General features: G+C 40.6%; 1 protein-coding gene and 1 pseudogene across 1 annotated transcript in view; both read left to right on the forward strand.

The window, feature by feature from the left end:
• The window catches only part of LOC102423401 (nebulette), a 103459-nt gene that overhangs the window by 58331 nt on the left and 22112 nt on the right, over positions 1–23016 (forward strand). Inside the window, exons 14-24 of the mRNA XM_023758571.1 lie at positions 1610–1720; positions 1887–1997; positions 4673–4777; positions 6694–6786; positions 9410–9502; positions 11992–12084; positions 17210–17302; positions 18555–18647; positions 19006–19110; positions 20091–20262; positions 22779–22871. Coding sequence (XP_023614339.1) covers positions 1610–1720; positions 1887–1997; positions 4673–4777; positions 6694–6786; positions 9410–9502; positions 11992–12084; positions 17210–17302; positions 18555–18647; positions 19006–19110; positions 20091–20262; positions 22779–22871 — 1162 coding nt within the window. The remainder of the gene's footprint in view (positions 1–1609; positions 1721–1886; positions 1998–4672; positions 4778–6693; positions 6787–9409; positions 9503–11991; positions 12085–17209; positions 17303–18554; positions 18648–19005; positions 19111–20090; positions 20263–22778; positions 22872–23016) is intronic.
• On the forward strand, positions 13238–14303 carry LOC102424939 (annotated as a pseudogene).

Consider the following 23016-nt stretch of genomic DNA (forward strand, 5'->3'; position numbering starts at 1 on the left):
GTCAAGGGCATGTACCTTGGTTGCGGGCATATCCCCATTAGGGGGTATGCAGAAGGCAGCTGATCAATGTTTCTAACTCTCTATTCCTCTCCTTTCCTCTCTGTAAAAAATCCATAAAATATAGTTTTTTAAAAATAAATAGCTGATGTAACTGGTGTTCTACATAGTCTATTTATGGGCTTTAAAATACTTTAGATTTGAAGGTTCATACTGGAAAATTGAATGACATGCCTTCTACATGGGACCTTGGTGGCCATCTATGACTAGAGCCTCAGCTCCTTCATATATTGTTCTTCAAATGAAGTGTCTTGTTTTGGGGCCTTCAGAAGCTTGCTAAAAATTTAGAGCTCCTTACAGACATAGTAATACTAGTATTTCAGTGTTATTCTTTTAAAAGTTAAACATTATTACTTGAACTCTTATTCAGAAAATTGAAACTGAGACTGAGTAACAATAGGCAGATTTATGACTGGAAGAAAGGAAAAATATAATATTTCTCTGAGATTGAGATTTTTATTTACAGCTTCTCTAAATTTAGAACTACATCATAAATAAGCAAGACAGCATTTACTTTAAATTAGAGAATCTATAAATCTAGAGTATGTGAACACAATGTGAAATAACTGTTTTTGGAAGAAGCGTAATTTAGATACTGTCAATAACTTTTTTCTCTTAATAAAATTTTTCTTTAAAGAGTAGCATGCATCCAGAAAAGAATACAATTATAAGGGTACAGCTTGCTGAATTTTATAATAATTAGTTTTAAAGTGTGATAAGAGTCTCTTAAGACATTTGTGTGTGTAGTTTTGATATTTTGTAAGTAACAGATAATCCAACTCAAAATAGTTCAGGAAAGCAGAACATTTACTGTTCTTGTACCAAACATCAGAGGAATTCTTAGACATAGCTTGATATAGGACACAAACTGTGTAATTCAGGTTTGGTTTCTATCTTTTAGTTCTTAGGCAGGCTTTCTTCTTCTGCTTGCAAAGAGGCATCTAGCAGCTCCTGGGGCCACTTCCTTCATGGACAGAAGGAAAGAGAGTCTTTTGATAACTCGCAAGGAGAAAGAATGCACCTATCCCTGAACCAATCATGAAGAGCCAGGGATAGGTATAATGATCGATTTAAGTCCAACAGAGCCCATGCATCTGGGCAGTCTCCCTCGAGCTGAGTGGCTTAGAATGGGGAAGCAGTGGTAAGTCAGGGAGCTAAAGCAGGGAAAGGGGGGAGTTAGATTTCAGGGAAGCAACAAGCAATTATTCATTACAGAGCAGAAAGTGACAATTTTACAAACCCATCTTACTGATATTCATTAACTGAGCGATATATTAATCTATAGTTCATCAATTTTCTCATATATAGAAAGTTTCCCCTGGATTAACTATGTTTTCTTTCTTAATTCAGGTGAGTAGGAAAAAGCCTTCTGATTATGTGACTAAGACATTCCAAGTCATGTTTCTTCCACAAGTTAAACATTCTAAACTTCTATAGAAATAAAAGACATAAAGTTCCAGTATATCTCCAGAAGACATGATTCTGATGGTGAAATGACATCAAAATTTTCAAATTATTTTGGAGTTCTAATTGCATGTTTTATTTTTTACAGAAAGACTATAAAAGAGATCTGGAGACTGAAATTAAAGGGAAGGGCATGCAGGTGAGCACAGACACACTTGATATCCAGAGAGCCAAGAAAGCATCTGGAATGGCCAGCCAGGTAAGAAATGAATGGCATACAAAGTTTAAAAAAACATATTGAATTGTTTATAGAACGAGTACAAATGGTATTTCCAGGTGTGTGGCTTTGAGATTTGAACACATAAATATCTATATTGCTCTGGAAGGTTAAGCAAAGCACTGAAGATTCCTTTCTACTCTTTTAGATAGAATATAAGAAAGATCTGGAAACAGAAATCAAAGGGAAAGGAATGCAAGTGAGCATGGACGTTCTGGATATGCTGCGAGCCAAGAGGGCATCGGAAATCTATAGCCAGGTTGGTGTAGTTAAGCTGCTCAGAACAATGTATTCTAATAGCCAGTCACCATGTGTTTTGTGCATTTCTATGATTGATACCTTTTTGAGGGCACTGAATTCAAAGTCAGTGCACTCCATTGTAAAGGAACCATTGGCCAAACTTAATTAACTTCACTAATGAAAGGGACAACTGCTGCAGATTCAATTCCACAGACATTATTCACTGTCAGAGCTCCCCTGCTAGAGCCCCTGTTTTGCATTCAAGGACATTTTGACCTTTAAAAAACACACCAGAAAACTGTATTGCATACTTGGCTTTAATGTTCACTCTACAGAAACAAGATTACAAGTGAATTAATTGTCTTTTTCCCCATTTCATAATGAGTATTATCTTTAAAATAGCTCCAACTAAAACTAAAAGTGAGTAAAACTGCACAAAGTGTAAGGTGAAAGTGAATCTATATATATAAAAGCCTAAGCAACAGTTACAATGGAACGACCAGAATGACCAGTCGCTATGATGCACACTGAGCAGGCAGGCAGGTGAGCGGTTAGGGGCAAGCAGGCAGGCAGGTGAGCAGTTAGGAGTGAGCAGGCAGGCAGGTGAGTGGTTAGGGGCGAGAGGTCCTGGATTGCGAGAGGGTGCAGGCCAAACTGAGGAACTTTCCCTTCCCCCATCCCCCACAAATTTTGTGCACTGGGCCTCTAATAATGAATAAAAATTAAGAACTAAGTTTTGTTTTTGGTTTTGTTTTTTGGTAAGATGCCAAATTTATCCTCAGGAAAACTTGATATGGGTGGAATAATGACCACAAAAGAAAATATTTAATGGAAGAATTAAAATCTGATTTGAGTAAAAATTTTCATTAGTGAAATATTTTTTTGCTGTAAAATTTACATGGAAAAGAATGAATCTCAGTGGAAAATAAATAGTAAAGGGGATGAACTAAATTTGTTTAATGGGGTTTATGCTGAAAATAACGTTTAACCAAATTTTTTAAAATTCTGGTTAAAATATAAGCAAGGAGTCTAAACATCTGCTGGCTAAAAAATGTGAGAATTAAGATGGCAGAGTCAGCTGTCAAAGGAGTAGATGACAGCAGTTGGGATGGTCCTGATGTGCATGTCCATCTGTCCTCAGTGTCTCATGATGGCATGTGAACTTGGAGAAGTGCTCTAACTAAATCAGCTAAACTAATATCCTAGATCAGTGGTTCTCAACCTTCCTAATGCCGCGACCCTTTAATATAGTTCCTCATGTTGTGGTGACTTAATTGCATTGTTACAAATTGAACATAATTAAAGCATAGTGATTAATCACAAAAACAATATGTAATTATATATGTGTTTTCCGATGGTCTTAGGCGACCCCTGTGAAAGGGTCATTCGACCCCAAAGGGGTCGAGACCCACAGGTTGAGAACCACTGTCCTAGATAAATATGTAAAATAGACAAATGGCCATTTGAGTCAGTAGAGAGAAGTTGCTGTCTCAGGAATACCAAGCTCATTCATTCATTCAGCAAATACTTCCTGAGCACCTGTTTACATGCAAAATTAGATATGGTTTTGCTCTTTGGGAGGTACAGGTTAATTTAATAACCATGCAAGGAGAGTATGACAAACCATGATATATGCTATGAGAATCAAGAGTAAAGGCTTTAAGAGGAGATTATGCCTCAGCTGTCAGAATTTCTGCTTTAACTTACCAGTGTTGATTTTTAAAAATTATTTTGGACACAATGGAATTCTAGAGGATGTAATGATGCTATGGTGCATTTCAACATGAACAAAATTACCTTTCCTAACGAGCAATAGTGTGCCATAATGGTTAACATTACTGATTTTGGAATTAGAGTGCCCGGTTTTAAATCCTAGTTCTGACACTTCTTACTTATTGACTCAGTTTCCCCATCTGTAAGAGGGAATAATAAAATAATTTTTATTTTAAGGCACTGTTACCTTAATCAAATATATCTTTTTTTAATCCTTACCCGAGGATATGTTTTTATTGACTTTTAGAGAGAAAGGAAGGGGACAGGGAGATAGATAGATAGATAGATAGATAGATAGATAGATAGATAGATGATAGATAGATAGAGACATTGATATGTGAGAGAAGCATTGACAATCAACAGGTTGTCTCCCATATATGCCCTGACCAGGGATTGAACCCAAAACCTAGGTATGTGCCTTGACTGGGAATTGAATCCATAATCTTTTGGTGTACAGGACGACACACCAGTCAACTGAGCCACCCAGCCAGGGCTCAAATGTATCTTTACTTGAAGTAGGAAGAAGAACATAAACCCAGAAGCACAAAAACAAGAAGGTATAGAGAGCTGGGTTACTTGCAGGAACTATGGGGTAACTGTGAACAGGGTGGGACTGCTCCTAAAAGAGTAGGTTCTAAACAAAGAGTGGCTGAGAGGTCACGCCCTCCTGAGGCCTGGAATGGACAGGGGTGGGACCACTGCCTGAGCGAGGTGAGGCTGCTCCCTGACTGCTGGCTTACTCGGTTAGCATACCCCTTATGTTTGCTGTTGCATCAACAACTGCTTTGAATCATGTGATATAACTTGTAGCCATGTGGTAAAGTCGAATTTGAAGTAGTATCACTATCATTTTCTCTGTCTCTGTCTTCTATGTGCACACACACAAAGTTTCAGGTTGATATTAACTGATTGTATTTCTAGAAAAAGTATAAAGATGAAGCAGAGAAGATGCTTTCTAACTATTCTCCTGTGGCGGATACTCCTGAAATCCAGAGAATTAAGACAACTCAACAAAACATTAGTTCAGTGAGTAGCCATTATTTCTTTTTTTTCGCCTCCTTGAAATTTTATCTTGTACGGAGGACCTTCCCTCATTGTCTCATTTATTTTTCTGCATTACTTGAATTTTCTATCTGTATTATCTTTTTCTTTATTATGATTGTTTTAGAATTACAAATCCAAATTTTCTTCTTTAGTACAAGCTATAGTTATTTTTAACTGAATTTATTAATTTTCACTCAGAAAAAGAGGTCTTAATCTTCTATACATACCTTTACCTTGAAGATGAAAATAGTCAGATGAAGAGATTTCCTTCCCAAACTTACTAGTTTGGAATCAGTTCTTAAACGTTCATGTATTTATTTTGAGCAATAGGAATTGTATCAGCGCCATTAATTAAGAAATTGGGGCCCTAGCTGGTGTGGCTCGGTGAATAGAGTGTTGGCCTGCGGACTAAAGGGTCCCAGGTGTGATTCTGATCAAGGGCACATGCTTGGGTTGTGGGCTTGACCCCCAGTGGGGGGCGTTCAGGAGGCAGCTGATCAATGATTCTCTCTCATCATTGATGTTTCTATCTCTCTCTTCCTCTCCCTTCCTTTCTGAAATCAATAAAAATATTTTTTTTTTTTAAAAAAGAAATTGGGTCTATGTTTAATGGATATATGAATTTGAATTATACGATATAACTTGCAGCCATGTGATAAAAACTGACCATATAGCCAGTATTTTTCTTTGTTTATTTTGTTAATCCTCACCTGAGGATTTTTTTTTCCATTGATTTTTACAGAGAGTGGAATGGAAGGGGAGAGATAGAGAGAAACGTCGATGTGAGACAGACACATTAATTGGTTGCCTCCCGCATTGGTTGCAACCAGGGCCAGGGATCAAGCTGTAACCAGTATGTGCCCTTGACCAGAATCAAACCTGGGACCCTTCAGTCTGTGGGCTGATGCTCTATCTACTGAGCCAAACTGGCTAAAGCCATACAGCCAGTATTTTAATGTAGAATTTAGCTCATTTAGTAGCTAAGCAAATGTCTCATCAAAATATAAATTCTATTAAGTCTGATAACTTCTGAAATATTTTTCTACTTGCTAAAAAATTGACAAGTGCTAATGGGCAAGTGCCTCTCAGTCTTCATAGTCAGGCTGTGCTAAGCAATGGAGTCCTGTTGGAAGGCAGGGTTTGAGAAAAAAGCTGTTTTGCTCTCAAGTCCTGTGGTTTCATGGTATTCTAGATTTCTAGCTTTCGGAGAACATCTCTCATGCCACTCTCCCAACCCTGACATGTGAGTTATCACACTTCAAAAGAGGGATTCGTTCTGTCCTGTGGCTTTCTTGTAATTCTTCTATTTTTATTATTTTTTGTAGAGCACTTTTTTTTTGGCTTTATGTTGGAAAGGCGTAGATATTGGTGGGGGTGGAAAGACATGGGGAGTTTAATGAATAAATGGAAGATGAGGAAAATACTGAATTATGTTGATGTTGATGATAGAGTTAATATTTTCTTTAAAGAGAATGAGGGCATTTTTGTGTTTGGAGATTAACACCTGCTTAAAATTTCATGCTGTTTTTGAACTAGTGAACTTTTATAATGTGCACTTTGATTTTTCTCAAATACCCATGTGGCATTTATATTTGAAGAAGGAAACTCTAGTTCTCTAACATATTCTTAGAGCAAATAATTTGTAGCCATATAAGATACCAAGCATGCCTTAGAACATGCATAAGAGGGTTACTTGTAGGATTATGGCCTATGAAACCAAAGTTGGGCATTTATTCTCATAATGGATTATTTAATTGATTAATGTGCCAATGGTACTCATAAATAGAAGCTGTAATCACATTACTCCAAGACTTGAGAAATTGTCTTTTATAAAAATCAAGTCTAGGGTTTGAATGCTAATAAGCGTATAGTTATTATTTCATTTTCTTATAATAAAGGTATTTTATAAGAAAGAAGTAGGAGCTGGCACAGCAGTAAAAGATTCTCCAGAGATTGAACGAGTGAAGAAAAATCAGCAGAATATTAGTTCAGTAAGTTCTCTATGGCATTAATTATCCTTTCCAAAAGCAAATGTAAGTTAGATAAATGTTTTTCATTCTTTACTAAACTAGTTGCCTTTTTCTTTTATTCTTTACTTTGTTGACATGCTATTTCATCAAATATCAAATATCTAACTTTCAGAAGGAAAATTGTAGCCTTGTTCCCCTTGAACCTAAAGCAGTGTTTCATCTTGCTGTATCACAGAGCACAAGAGATCCATCACTTTAATAGTATAGTCATGACATCTAGGACTAGATTTTATCTTTTTAAACAGAATTTTCACTGTATTAAATTTTTTAGAGAAAGGATACATTTCAGTACCTCTCTGCAACTTGGAAGGAAGGAATTTTGCCCTGGAGAATGATTAAAGGCCTTAGAACATTTATTTGGTGTCTGAAGAGAAGGTTTCAAAGGCCCCATTGGCCTCTACCTCTCCCAGCTCCTAGCAAAGGAAAACGTACACTTTAACTATCATTTGTAAATTAACTTCCCTTCCATTTCCTTTTGAGCTAGACGGGATGGTTGGGGAGGTGCTTAATGTTATGGGTATAATAACAAAATTGCTTGACATTGACAATGGATAATTGCTATCCGTACATCAATGGGCATCCTTCCATGTATGTTTAGTTTGTTGACGAGGAAGTCTAAAGGGTTCTTTTCTTGAATCCCCATTTTGGCCTTCTCTTTACCTTCGCCCTTGGAGGCCAAGTCTTTCTTTAAGTAATCCAAGTGAAAATTCCTTGATTCTATTCATGTGTCAGGAACTCCAATAGTTACATGGCATTCATTTTAGAATATGAGTGTGTGCTGGCATTTGGGGAGAAGGAGCAGGAAAGGCAACTAATGCTGTAGTAAAACGTACTTCAAAATGAATTTATAAGAAATCTACAGAATGCTGGTGTAATAAAATCTCTGTAGCATGAATGAAGGTATCTCCTGCAGAAAGTACAAGGAGAAGGGCCTAATGCTGAGGGTATATACTTGTGCTGTGCTCCACATGGAGAGAGCCTGTGTCAGGCAACACTCAGGTCTGGTAGGAAATTAGTTTGGCAGAAAAGTGTAAAATGTTTGTTTCCTTCACTTCCAAATGATAATATTTGAAATGTACACATCAGTGTACTGGAATATAATGTTATAAATGTTCTGTAGCATGCAGTTCTATTGCCTACAGTGAAATGACTGTGCCATTTTGATTAGAGTCCCATGGAAAACAAAAATGTTCATCTTTAATCATGTTTAACTTCTCACCCGAGGAAAATCACACCAAGTAGTACAGTATATCATTTGTTCTCCCAGCGTCCCACTGCCTCTGCCAGCACAATAAATGCATAGTTCTGCATCTCTGCGAGGTTGGGCCGTAAACTCCTGCTTAGTATTCAAATGGAAAGTTGCCCTTTCAAGATTAGCTAGATCTGTCAAACCAAGATATGATTCTCTAACATTTAAAGATCTCGACATTTTCCACCTCCAGAGTACAAGCCTTTTAGCTATTAGCTTTCTCTAAGAACCATTTCTGAATCTTATTTAGTGGTAGCCTGTTTCGGCATACTCTCAATTTAACTCTTTTGGATCCAGACTAATATTGGCATTATTACTCACATTAAATCCATAGACCCTGCAATAGATGATATCTGAGGTATTTAGGTACCACTTTTTTTGACTCCCCGCATGGATTTTAGCTTTAAACACCTTAAATGCTACCAAGTGATTTCTAAAATGTGTTTTTTTAAGTCTTTGCTAAGTTTCAGTGTGTGCCTCTTTAGCCTATGTTTTCACATCTAAATATATAGTTGTGTCCTTTTTTTGAATCTAATCTTCCATGAATTTTAGACATTAAAATAACACCTGATATGATGGCATTTATAAGTTAAAGAGCTGTTTCTTGTCCCGTGCATAAATGTGTTCTGGTATTACCATTTGTTGGGTTGATGTTCCTCTAAATAGATTTGAAAGAGGAGCTTTTCAGTGAATTGTATGCCAGGATATAGGCTGGCTTTCCATGACATGATTGTGAAGGTAGAAGACAGTTGCTGACTTTCTGTTACTGATTTTTCTATAGTGATCAGGAAACAGTGGCCTCTGTTTTTAGAACAAGTACCTCCACCTTCCCCTTTCTCTTCTTTTATCATGGCCACATTTGTTTTTTCCTTATTCTGGATTATTTGAATGCTCTCAGTCAACTAAGCAGTGTTCCCAAGATTTAGTAGCTAACTTAATTTGACATTTGCCTTTAAATATGTGGTAAATTTAACATAGTAATAAATAGAAACTGCATTTTGTATAGACAATAATAAATTATTATATTCAAGTATTTTCCAAGGTTTTTTGTATATCTGCCTAATGACAAAACTTATTATCATAAACAATATTTTCTTGCTTTAGTTAAAAAACTCCTACAATGATGGATAGGTGAATAGATATGGACTTATTTGTACTGTATATAAAGGAATCCTGAAAGTATCAGATAAAATAAAAATTTGTATTCCCATTGAAGGAGAATTAATGTTGGAATTAGAAAATTTCAATTATGCAATAGTTACAAATGAAGAATTTTAAACTTTTTTAAAGCATTGTGTTGAATAACACTCACATTTTTAAAAATAAATTATGCAGGTGAAATACAAAGAAGGGATAAAGCATGCAACAGCCATTTCTGATCCTTCAGAGCTAAAGAGAGTTAAAGAAAACCAGAAGAACATCAGCAATGTGGGATCACATTTCCCTAAGTATTGTTTGTTGTTTTACTGGCTAGCACCATACATGACACTTACAAAGGTGGAGGCCCTTTATGGTGAATACCATTCAGGAGAGCCAGTTCTTGAAAGGCGGGGATAGGGTCTCACACACCTTCATGGCCTCCATGACACCTAGCCCATGCTTCATGTGCATTTGCCTATTTACAAAACACCAACATGACATTGAATTCCTACTATATTTTTATTTTGGGGGGAATTCAAAGATGAGTAAAGCACACCCTAAAGTTAAGGCTGTGAATATTCTCAAGGTCTCTAGGAGAAACAGGCATAAAAAAGTAATGATGATGCACTAAGTGTTATAACAATAACCAATATTTATTGGGTGTTTACTCTGCTTTTTCATACTTTACATGCAATATCTCATTTAATAATAAGTAATAATTCCTCTTGCAAAATGATGTAGGGAAATGCAGAGAGGGAAGGCTGTGTTAGTGAGAGAGAGTAAAACTCTTGGAGAAAAAGTGACATTTGAGTTAGAGCTGGAAGAATTAATCAAGGTTTGGGGTGGGTTTGCTGGGGAACGGCCTTGCTGGCAGAGCAAACTGATTCTGTTCAGAATCCAAGGCTTGTTCAAGCTGGAGGAGGCTTAGCATGATGGGTACTTGGGGTGAAGTGTGGCACAAGATGACGGTGGGGTCTTTAGTGGGGGCAGTTGGAAGACCCACAGTGTCCCTTAAATGTGGTTCACACATAGATAGAGTTAAGTGGCTTGCTGATTATTAGGCCTTGACTTAGTGATTAAGTAATCTTAATGTGCTCATCATAGAAACATAACACTCCCTTAAAAATAACTTTATTTGAAAAGAATAGCTAGTAAGATAACTGAAAAAAAATATAAATCACAGCACAGATGGCATCTGGCATGACACATAGGTAAGTGGTGTGCAAATGGTGGAAATTTAGGTAACACTGGAATAGCGGGGACGAATGTGGACCCTGGACTGTTGGTTCAATCCCATCTCCAGGCCTTACTTGTTCTATAACCTTCATAAGCCACCCGGGTCTCCAAGCCTCCGTTTCCTCATCTATAACACAGGGACTAAAGTATTAAGTGAGATATTGCCTGTAAAGCACTTGGCATGTTTGCAAATGGATGAACGCAAAATATGAACAATCTCCACATCACTCGTATGTCCCCAAACCTACATCCACCAGAAATCAGCTTCACTAGTCTCTCCACATCAGTAATGCTGTTCTATAGATTTCCCCCTCTGAGCTCTACCCAGAGCAATCTCCGTGTATCTTGCCGCCCATAGAGATTACACTGGGCCTTGCCTCACTTTGACTCACACAGTTATCCCAGACACCGAGTCTGCCTAACCTCTCAACGTGCACGCCGTGGCACAGAGAAGGTCACATATTGTAGAAGGGCCTGTCCCTTTGTCACTTATTTTCCAAACTTATCAAATGTCTCTTCACTTGCACATTCACTGCTGAGGGTGGAAACTCAAGTCCATTTTATCTGCAGGCCCTGTAGGCCTGGTAATTTCTTAGGAAAAAAATCCCTTATGCTAAATTTAAACTCTAAAAAATCGCTACCACTGTCCTTGCGGAGTTCCTTATAGGATTTTAACTGTGAGTTTTACTTTTGCCTGTCAAAAATTCAGTTGATGGACATACCATTTTTCCCCTCGGTGTTGGATGCTCATTTATTTTCTGGGGTGTGTGGAATTGCTGGGGAAGCTGACCGCAACTGATGGGTCTATGCCCCGGCTAAGCAAAGGCACCTCTGTGCTGCAGGCCAGGAAAACGTTCCTACTGCTCTTCCAGAGGGCAAGCCTTCCAAGGTTGGATGTTTTCAGAGAAGAAAACTGTGAGGTTCCTGGTTTCTTTATATCGTGACCGTTCACCCCTAAGGTACAAGCATAGAGCTGATATAATCCCCCTTTCTTTTGAAATATAAAATGGTAACTTGATCAGTGTTGCTTTACTGCTATGAAGAAATAAATTCACAGAAGGAATCATTTGCTATCACTGATAAGGTCAAATACATGATGCAATTGGAAGAGTAACAACCAAAGGTGGGATTTGAAATATTTGGACAAGAAAAAGCGTAGTCTGGGATCAATATGATGAAGCCTCTCAGCAATGCATATTTCACTTAGGATCCCGATGAAGAGTCTAACTCAAGGGTCCTCAAACTTTTTAAACAGGGGGCCAGTTCACTGTCCCTCAGACCGTTGGAGGGCCGGACTATAGTTTAAAAAAAAACTATGAACAAATTCCTATGCACACTGCACATATCTTATTTTGAAGTAAAAAAACAAAATGGGAACAAATATAATATTTGTATTTGCATGTGGCCCGCGGGCCGTAGTTTGAGGACCCCTAGTCTAACTAATGAATGCTCTGCAGCATGCTTATCTCCTCTGATCCTGCCAGTGGAGGGGCAGCCGTTTCCTTCCTGCAACCTCATGCTGTCTTGCCCTGTGTTCCCAGCTCCAGTACAAAGAGCAGAGCTACAGGGCAACCCCAGTCAGCATGACGCCAGAGATAGAGAGAGTGAGGAGGAACCAGGAGCAGCTGAGTACGGCAAGTTGTCTCTGTTTTCTCTTATTGTATCACACATTACACATTCTTATTCATCATAGCACTATCTGAAAACCTTTGAACCCTCTGCATTGTGATGGTCCTTTTCACAGGCACACATGGGAGGGCATGAACTGGGGCCCTCCCACGGGCGTGTAGGAAATTCGGGGTTGTTTTACTATAATTTAGACATTTCTGTTTATTTAAAAAATCTTCAGTAAGCACACCAATGTGCCAGACATTATCCTGGCCACTGGTACGTAGAGATGGATGAGACCCAGTTCCTGTCCGCATGGACCTCGTGATTCAGTTGGTAGATCTCTAAAACTACATCCAGGCAAGGACCTGGGGAGTTGGGGGTCTGCTGTCAATGGAGAGAAAAATGATCGACTGGAGTAGGTCAAAAGAAGACCTGGGGTCCTAAGACATACTGTCATGGCAGGAAACCTTATAAATAAAGTGGAAAAATTATTTGACCAGTCAGTAATCTATTGCTAATAAAGCAATGATAATGAACACTTAGGAGGTACCTCTAATATGGACCCTGTGCTACAGGCCTTATGTGACCCCATGAAGTGAAACAGTTTATTTCTCTGCTTTGCAGCAGTGGGAAATTGAGTCTGGGAGGTCAGAGAACATGCCAGGACCCACAATTTATAAGGGCAGGGCTGAGATTTTAAACCAGGCTTCCTGGGATTTAGAAATCCTTTCAAAGGTGCTACCCTCAATAGTTATTTTTCCTGTTTCTTGACCCTCTTAATGGAACTTTTACCAATATAAACAATAGCCTTCTTCTTCCAAATAGATAATTTTAAAAGACTTTACAATTTCAGTGAGTTCTCCCAGGTGGAGGACAAAATCAGGGTGAACATTGCTTTGTTCTTATAAGCGCCTTGGAGGATGGCGGGAATGAGAGATCTTTAGCTTCCCATTTCTTTATCCTAATTTATTCATTTATCCAATAGATACTTAGTAAGCCCCTGATACATGCTCAGTATTATGCTAGCCATCAGCTGTAAGAAAACAAAACCATCTTGGCTTCAAACTCACAGATATTTCAGAATAATAAAAATAATAAAAGGAACGAGGAGGAGAGAGGGAGGAAGAGGTGGTGTTAGAGAAGGGGAGGAGGTGGGATGGAGAGAAGAAGGGAAGCATGGAGCTCCTCCGGGTGCTGCCCAGGCCCCTGTCAGCCAGGGCTGAACCCCCACAGGATGAGACCTGTGTGGGGACCAACAATCAAAGCTACGCCTGTGAGAGAGGACACTGCCGGGGACAGTCTCAGCGCTGCACCTACTACTACGAACTGTGATGTTGTGTTCTGGCTGGTGTGGACCATCATCACCATCCTGAGCTGCTGCTGTGCTGGCCACCACTGCCGGCCAAGCACCCAAGCACCGCCTGCTGGCCCAACAGTGGGAACATGAAGTCAACCTGATCGCCTACCAAGAAGCCCACAGTTAGCGCTGCCATTTTGTTTCATGCCTTCCAGCTCCAGCAGCAGCAGCTGCCCGTACAGTGTGGCTCTGTGGGCAGCAGTCCCCAGGCGCCAATCCCACCAGGGGCCCCCAGGGGACACAGAGCAGCCCTTTGTCTGGGCCCAGCAGAAGCAGCACGTGACCCCCCAGCATCATCACTGACCCTGAGCCCTCCAACACAGACACGCCAGCCAACCCACAGCCACCAAAGCCCCTGGAACGGAGCCCAGTGGCTCTGTCTCTGCCCCGGGAACTGGCCCCTGGGGCCTTGCTGGACATGGATTCCCAATGTAAGGAGGAGCTGCTGAAAGATGATACCTGCGAGCAGGACGGCCCCCTTCCCAACAGCAAGGACAAGACGCCTGGCAGACATCGCCACTTCGTGGGTGACTTGGGCATCGAGGTGTGTGTGTGTGTGTGCAACAGGGGCCCCCACAGTGATGACCTCAAAGAGCTGAACACTCATGGCCGATGCTCTGGATGGAGCCCTGGACTTCTACCACCGCTGCCACGTGTGGCCGCTGGAGACGAGGAGGAAGGGCTCGGCCAGCCTTCCAAGGAGCAGGCCTGAGATCCTGGGCACCCTCCCCTGCCAAGGCCACCCTCATGCCTGCTCCTGAATACCACAATGAGCAGGACTCCCCAGACTCCCAGCACAGCAGCTCCCCCAGCGAGAGCAGGCCCTGTCTGTACCGGAGAACTTGGCAAAGCAGCCAGGCAGGGAGAAGCGAGAGAGAAGCATAGGTGACTTGCAGAGAAAGTGGTATAGCTACTCGTTTTTTCCCCCGCTTTTACCTTTTTTGGCCCCTCCACTCGCATTTTCCTACATCTTCGGATCACTTTCCCCTCACAGAAGCACAGTGTTGTGGAGGGCTGAGAAGTTGGTTCTGAGATTCATTCCTCATTCCCCACCATCATTTCCATTTTCCCCTTTTCAAGTCAGACAGACCTCACTAGCTGCTTAGGTCAGGGAGATGCATGTTTCCGAAGCCCCCAAGGAAGGGGGCTTGAGACTGTGCCCTGAGGTGATGCTTAGTGAAGGAGGGGATGTTGGCTCTGGTGTTAGCGTAAGAGACCTTAGCCCGGAGAGGCGGCAGGTCTCAGCCCTGGATGAAGAAGGAAGCCCGCAGAGACAGGTTGTCACCCCTTGCCAGTGTGTGCAGAGCTGGACTTGGGCTAGCCCTGTGGGAGGGTGAGGGCTGACGGGCAGTTGTGTGGCAGGTGGGGAGGGGCTTGTTGCATTTCCAAATTCCAGGTGACAACATCGATGCATCGCTGTGCATCCCTGAGGGGCCCTGCCCAGGAGGCTCTGGCTGGCTGCAGGCTGGTTCAGGTGCACAAGATTATACTGCCTTCTCTGGTTTTTCTGAAAGAAAAAGTGAGCTAAAACAGTAACTGTACCAGTAGGCAGGCAATAATTGTGTTTGGAAAGGGAAGTCTGTGGTTCTTACCCAAGTTGGCCTTCAAAGAGCCTGGCTGCAGTTGAGGAGGAGATGTTTTGTGTACGGGCTGGGCTGGGTGGACTCTCTCTTTGGAGCTTCTGTGGGTGCACAGGAGGGAGCCGCGGCAGTGGAAAGAGTGCAGTGTTCTGCATCTCTGCCCCTTGGTCTGTACCAACAGGTGACCGGGGCTCTCCTCCATCCCAAGGACAGTCTGCCGGCCTTCATGTCGCTGTTCTGTCTGAACAAATGCAGAGGCAACCCCGTAGCCTGGCTCACATGCAGGATTTTTTTTTTATTCTGAATAAATTTGTTTTCTCTCTCTCTCTCTCTCTCTCTCTCTCTCTCTCTCTCTCTCTCTGTCTCTCTCTCTCTCCCCCCTCCCTCCCTCCCTCCCTCCTTCCCTCCCCTCCCTCCCTTCTTTCCTTCCTTCCTTCCTTCCTTCCTTCCTTCCTTCCTTCCTTCCTTCCTTCCTTCCAAACTGACCCCTTGGAGGAAAAATGCCTTGGTTATCTGTGATTTTCATGCTCCCCCTGCCCGTGAGTGGGGTAACTAATCGCTGTGGCCTATGTAAAGAGTCTCAGTGGCCTAGGGCGGGTGAAGGTGGCCTCCAGAAGGACCACATGATCCTAGTTACTGTAGTTTGGCTTCAGATAACCAGCTGAGCTTTGATAGGGATAGTCTGAATGAGGAAAGCAAGCAGCCGAAACTAACATTCCCTGCCCAGCCCTGTTCCTATGAAGAGGTTGGTTCTCTCCCCCACTCTTGACCGATGATATTCAGACGAGGCATTGACATTATATTAAAAAGGAAGAAATATATATGTATACAAAAATGGATAAATCTAAGGCTGTGAGGTGATGCTCCCATTAAGCTCAGGTTTGGAGTAAACATGGCCTCTCAAGGTCATTCACTTTACACATGTGCTGGTTATGAACAGAGTCTGACTGTGTTCTCGGGTGTGTTCAGCAGCATTGTTGACAGTGGTCCCCAGTGTTTGCCAGAGACACTGTCCTGGGAGGAGAGGCACTCTGCCCATCACGCAATCTGCACGTTGCTCCGTGGATACTCAGAGGCCTGTGTTCTGTTTCCTGTAAATGGAAACGTGCTCTGAACCTGTTTGCCTCCTTGGGCTGCTCCTGGCCCTCGGTATCAGGCTGCTGGGGGTGTTCACCGCCACTCAGGGCAGCGGGTGAAAGTGGAACTTCAGACAGAAGCTTAACTGGATCTTTAGGGATAAGGTTGGACTAGCTGTGGCCCAGACGTCAGCCCTGCCCCGAACTGATGGGAAGTCCAGTGCATGCCAGCAGCCGGAGAGTGGCAAGGGAGTGCATCAGCGCCCGCAGATGCCTTTCTTTCCACCATTAAAAAAATCCCAAACAACTCACTGAAGTGTCTCCAAGGAGATCAGATTTTACTAAAATGAAGGAGGCTTCAGTTAACCAATCAAGTGGATGAACTCGGGCCCTCTCAAGGTTCCTTCCCCAGTTAGAGGGGAACTGGTATGAATGTTAGGGTTTACGGCAGCGTCCCACCCTAAAGACAGGAGAAGGGGATAAAGGAACCAGGGATCTGGGCTTGATTCAGCACTCACCGTCTGGCCCCGCCACAGGAGGCTACCCTGCGTGCAGAGAGAGGGGAATGGGGAGTTGAAGGACTAGTCAGGGGCCAGGGAGGTTTGGTGGAGTCTAGTACCCATCTGTCACCATACATAGTTACTACAATATTATTGATTATGTTCCCTGTGCCATGACTATTTTTATAACTGACAGTTTGTACTTCTTAATCCCCTTTGCCTTTTCACTGGTCCCCATTCCCTCCTCTTTGGTTTTTGATTTTTGAAGATTGAAGCCCTGGGTCAGAAAGAGAGTCCTGGTCTTCCCAGGCTGCCATGTAACCTTACTATAGTTCTTAGGTAATGACTTCATTCTGATGATTCCCCTTCTATGTCCAATACTTTTAGTCCTGGAATTTTGGCAGTTAAGTTTGGATATTGAACAGCAAAATATTTATTAGAAGTTCATTTTTAAAAAGCATAGCCAACACTTGTGCTTGCTAAGTCAGATGAATCAGAATCCAGTGGTAGATGTCAACATACCTACGGTGCAAAAGGTGTGTGGAAAGACAGGGCTAATTTGAGGCTCCATCCTCTGTGGTGTTTGGGTGGAAACCATCATTCTACCTATTAACATTCTTCTTTATCCTCCACAGGTAAAATACAAAGGAGAGATTAAACAGGCAACTGCAATTTCTGATCCACCAGAGCTGAAGAGAGTTAAAGAAAACCAGAGGAATATCAGCAATGTGTGATCCTAGCAACTTCTTTCTTATAATACCCAACGTATTGTCAGCGTGTCAGTGAAGGGATGATGTTTACAAGTGTTCGTGACCTGGAGTTGACATTGGGTTTGGAAAGGTTTCAGGGTCTTAGGTCTTGTGGGCACAGCCAGGCATTCTCCCTTCCAGAGTTCCCAGGGGCTTGCGGTATGACTTTTGTCTGCAGGTTATTGTGTATCCCTCTTATCTAGTCTTCCTGCTGTGCTTGCTGTGGTTCCTCAAAGGGACTTGGCAGCAGCTTCGGGCATCATGGCCCTACCCATCAGCTTCCCCACTCCCTTTCCTTCCTGCACATGTTCTCTCTAGCCTGTTCAGCCCACTCCCAGCTATTATTACTTTATTTTTGGACGCTGTCTGGGGAGAAATTATAAAGTGTGTTTGCTAAATAGGTCACCCGAGGCAGGCCCATTTAAGGGTCCTTGTAGGGGCTGCCAGTTTTTACTAAGACACTAACTCCCAGCCTGCTCCAGCTCCTTGCTGTTTATGTAATCCATGGACGCAGTTCACTGAGAGAATTCTTCTTTGAAGTCATTAACATATAGATGGAGTTCTGTGGAGGAGGAAATTTGGAAATCTATTAGGTTCAAAGAAACCTTATATTCTTTACACCTTTCAAGTTATTGGACCAGATTATAAAGCAAAGGCATCTTACTGTTTGGCACTTTTCCTGACAACTATATTTTGGAGAAGTAGATGCTCATCTTTTCCTGATATATTTAGAGTCGCACTGGATGTGACTGACTCTATTACTCTCAAAAAGGGACATGGTTATTGAAGAGGAGGAAGAGAGTAGTGGGAAGCACACTGGCCTTTTTATGCAAGATCATGTCACCTATTTAAAGATAACCTTTCAAAAGATCTGCCACAATTAATTACTAAGAAACCACATTGGTACCATTCTATATGGGCAGGAGTACCTTTAAATAATATCCATGAAGACATTTCTTATCACATTCCTTTGTGATGGAATGCATATTACAGTGTTACTGATGGTATGCCCATATATTTGAGTACATTCACAGTGATTCAGTGCTATGGAATGAATTAAAATAAATTGATTTAAGGTGCAAGCATTTAAAATATGACTAGACATCAGATAGCAACCTCTTTTTTCATAGTTTTCTTTTTTTGACTAGTTCTTTAAAATAAATACTATGAGACTCTTATTTAGTTGAATTGATTCACATTACACTATTTTTTTTGTTCTCTGAAATGGTAGGTTTATTATAAAGGTCAGCTGGGAAGAGCTACGCCTTTAAGTGTAACTCCTGAGATGGAAAGAGTAAAGAAGAATCAAGAAAATATTAGTTCGGCAAGTGGTTTTATTCCTTTTGGACTATCACAAAGGGTGTATCATTTATTATTTATGTGCAGTCCTGGTTTTTTTTTCTTGTGAAAACAAAATATATTTTCAAGAAACATTTGGGATATATGCAGTAAGTACATATGTTATTTCAGATGACTTCCAAAAGCTGCCACTGTATAAATTTACATTTATAAAATTTTAGATTGTTATTCTAGAATGAAATTAATTCACTGAACAAGTTACCTGGGAGAATAATGTAGAATGTGTTGTATATATTTCACTCACTTGGAAAACTTGAAAAAGTTATGTAATTTTTAAAGATTGTAATTGTCTTATCAAGTCTGTTCTGCTATTTACTTTGCAGGTAAAATATACCCAGGACCATAAACAGATGAAAGGTAGACCAAGTCTTATTTTAGATACACCTGGTCTGAGACATGTCAAAGAAGCGCAAAATCATATTTCAATGGTAGGGTACAACCAGGTCCTTCTTCTCACAACTAAAACACACTAAGGAGTGGCACCAGCCAGTGTGCTGACGGCGTTAGTTCACCAATAACCTGGATAACTAACAAAGCATGGAAATGCGGATGGGCCCGTGCTTTTGGGGAGACTTTTTAATCGCACTGCAATGTAATGGAAATGTTCTCTAATAAAAAGATTTTTCTCTATGCTTTTGGGTGTGTTTTTATTTCTAACATGACTATTATAAATGCATTTTATGAAAGACATTTGGCTGGACTTATTTCTAATTAATTTTAAGGCAGAGTTTGGTGTTGGCATGTTGCAAAGAAAATTAAAAATATGTGTGTATTTAAAAACAGTTTCATAAGATATGATTTATATGCCATAACGTGTACCCACTTAAAGTGTACAATTGAATGGTTTGTATAATTTACAGAGTTGAACAACCATCACCCTAATCCAGTTTCAGAACCTGAAAAGTGTATATTTTGAAGTATATATACATTTTTGTATATAATTACAAAATTAATTACAAATAATTAAGATTATTTGTAATTCTCTTAATCTAATTTTAATACTGTTTTGTTGAATAAGTGTGGAATTAGCTTATCATTTTGTTGCATATTAAAGGTTAAGGAATAGGAAATGAATTTGTACCTAAATAAGTATATTTTAGAGAGGAACCAGGATTAAAAAAACATTTCTATCTTTTAAAAATTCTTACTGATATACAGGTTTATACATAATTTAAAAGAACTGCTAACCGTAATGATGCCAAACTGTGAATATATCAGCACTTGATTTCTGATGCTTAGGAAGCTGAAGTTTCAGACCTTCTATTTGGAATGAAAAAGCGTGCATATATGCAGAAAATAAGCCAGATGTAGCTGGTGCAGTGACAGCTGCCGTGATGTCAAAAATGTGTGAGCTATGGAATAATAGGAAATTCCAGTTGGAGTTAATATTATTTTACCTTTTTTTCAGGTCAAATATCATGAAGATTTTGAAAAGACAAAGGGGAGGGGCTTTACCCCTGTCGTGGATGACCCTGTGACAGAGCGCGTGAGGAAGAACACCCAGGTGGTCAGCGATGCCGCTTACAAAGGTGTCCACCCTCACATCGTGGAGATGGACAGGAGACCTGGCATCATTGTTGGTAAGCTGACGCTCCTTCTCAGCAGGTCACAAAGATCATGCTTGCCCAAGCTTTAGAAGTGGCCTCCTTGTTCATTGGACAGCTCCTCCCATGTTTGTTGTGGTGCCCAATTGAAAATGGACCAAAGTGTTACTGATGCACCACATTGAATGGGATTCATGGCATTCGCCAGGCATCGTTTCAATCCTTTCTGTAATTGGACACTCTGTCTTTAATAACTTTCTGGTCTTAAGAATGTTTCTACTTGTTAAGCAAAGAAGCAGCCCAATATCGAACATGGGTGATAACACGGTTTGAACAATTACTTTGGTTTTACTTTACCTTATGTATTTGATCAATATATTGTACTGCAGTTATTGTCTAGCACAAATGGAAATCCCAGAGAGACTCTGATCCATTGTATGGATAGCTGATATTTTTTTTAATATTGTCTCTGAACTGGCATGATCGAGAGCTGTCTGGAAGTCCCATACATCAGAGAGGAGAGAACCTTCTTTTCCTGCTGTTCCTCCCAGTCAGTCGGGGGAAGTCTTAGGGACATAGTGTTTGAAAGGGGCTGAGACAGAAAGGATCCTATGAAGTCTAAGACAGCAGTAGGCAGGAAAATTATTAAATTTTCAGTACATATCAACGACCCATACTTCCAAATGACTATTGTCTTCTTCTGAGCAGTTAGCCTCTGAATTTTTATAGCTAGTCCAATTACATTGCTCAAATAATATTTTTTTTGTAACCGTGTAACAATGCCTCTCAGCTACCTCAGTGTTAGGTTGCATCATCTTCAAATGTAAAGCTTTTTGTGGAACTACTGAGAGGCCATTTAGAGATGAGATGGGCAAGGAAACTGTGTATTTGACAGGCTCATGTCGTGGTGTAAAACGCCAGCACTGAAGTCGGGCAGCAAGTTACTTGGATGGTTAAGTGACTCTAAAGTGTTTTCCAAAGAGGGATCCCAAGCATATTTGCAGGGAGTTGATAGCTTTGCTGATCTTCCCGAGTTGGTTGCTTAAAGTGATCACATTCAATTGGATAAATAGTGAGGTTTTCATCAAAAGTATCACAGGGTTAGAGAGTTTTCTTGCTTTGTATCGACATCTCCTAAGATCAGAGTGTCTGATTCCCAGGAAGGTGACATCTGCACAGCTGACACCAGGCGCCCACCCCAGATCAGGGGCCAAGAATGAATGTGAGATTCTTGTTAAACATGAGATTGTTTAGACTTCGAGCTCTCAGAATTCAGTACTCATTACCTTTGAGATAGAAATTATTAATGTTTAAAAATATAAGATATTCAACTCTAAATTATTACCTTTCTGGGCAATCCAGAGGTCAGTTTATTTTTTTTTCTAATTGGGGGAAACTGTTTTCCATTGTGGACTTGCCTATGAAACCACAAAATATATTGCATTCAAAAAACATTAAACTTTCTGAACCAGGCATAGAAATACAGGTTTAGAGGTTTTCTGAGTAATTCAGACTAAGCCAATTTTTGGAGGCTTTGCTACTTATTAGTTTCATAACCTTGGCTAAGCTAACTCAATCTCTTTGCCTCAATTTCTTCATCTATAAAATGGGAATAGTAATAATAACTACTTTACGATGTTGTGAAGCTTAAATGAGTTATGTTATAACTGAGAAGAGTGCCTGGTAAGCACTATATAATATTAAAGACAGACAAACAGATCTCCAATTCCAGGTTACTAATTAATTGTTTTTACTAAAGCTCCATTTCTGCCACACATCTTTAGCTAGGTTTTTATTTTCCTGTTGTTGGTACAGCACTGTACAGATTATTTTAGGTCTTAATAGCCATTAGGTAGAGAGACTAAAAACATGAAAGTTATTGATTTAGATTTTTTGCCCCCAACTAAAATAAGAGAATAAATTGACTGACCATAGCGCTGAACTAATCTGTGGTCCACTGAGAGCAGACAGCTCTGAGCAGACAGCTCTTCCTTGTTCACCTTCCCATCCCTCCATCCTTGCTTGGTGCCTTGCTACTTTTCAAATAAATGTATCTTATGTGGGTTACCTTGTGCTCTTTGGCTCACAATGAAGACTGGGCTACCACTTGAACATTTATTTCTGTTAGAGGGAGAGAATTTTTGGTTTTGTTTTCTCAGACAAAAACCTCTCGGTCACATAAAGAATTAGTCATCATATGTCTTTAATCATGAGTTTTCATTCAACATTGTACCTGTTTCAGTGTGTGGAAAGCATGAGCGATCGGAGCTCAGGGATGTGGGGAGACGCACAGAGTTGTCTGGTGTGCATGTGTGCTGGGGGAAGGCAATGAAGACAAACAGTGCAGCTTACATTTCATCCTGAAGTTTTCTTAACAAATCCTGCTGAATGGAAATTTTCTTTGTTCTCCTTTGACGTCTGCATTGCAGTGTGTTTGCTTATTACATGTTCTCTCTTTACATAGGTCCCTTTCATGATTTTCTCTCGACTCTCTTTGGTGCTGACTTTTTTAATTCATTCTTGATTTGTTGATTTTTTCCTTTTGGTAAAAGACCTCAAAGTTTGGCGCACAGATCCTGGCTCCATCTTCGACATTGACCCCCTGGAAGACAATATTCAGTCTAGAAGTCTACACATGCTCTCTGGTACTGCTTGCATTTTGAGTTCCTCCCCGTTTACATGGTTTTGTCCTGAAAGTGGAGCTACTCGGAACTGTAGAAGTTCATTGTGTAATGTGCATTTTAAAGTTGAGGATTCAAAACACTAAAAAAGTGCTAGGCTGCTTTAAAA

Source organism: Myotis lucifugus, unplaced genomic scaffold (assembly GCF_000147115.1).
Source record: "Myotis lucifugus unplaced genomic scaffold, Myoluc2.0 scaffold_132, whole genome shotgun sequence".
In the NCBI taxonomy this organism is placed as follows: Eukaryota; Metazoa; Chordata; class Mammalia; order Chiroptera; family Vespertilionidae; genus Myotis; species Myotis lucifugus.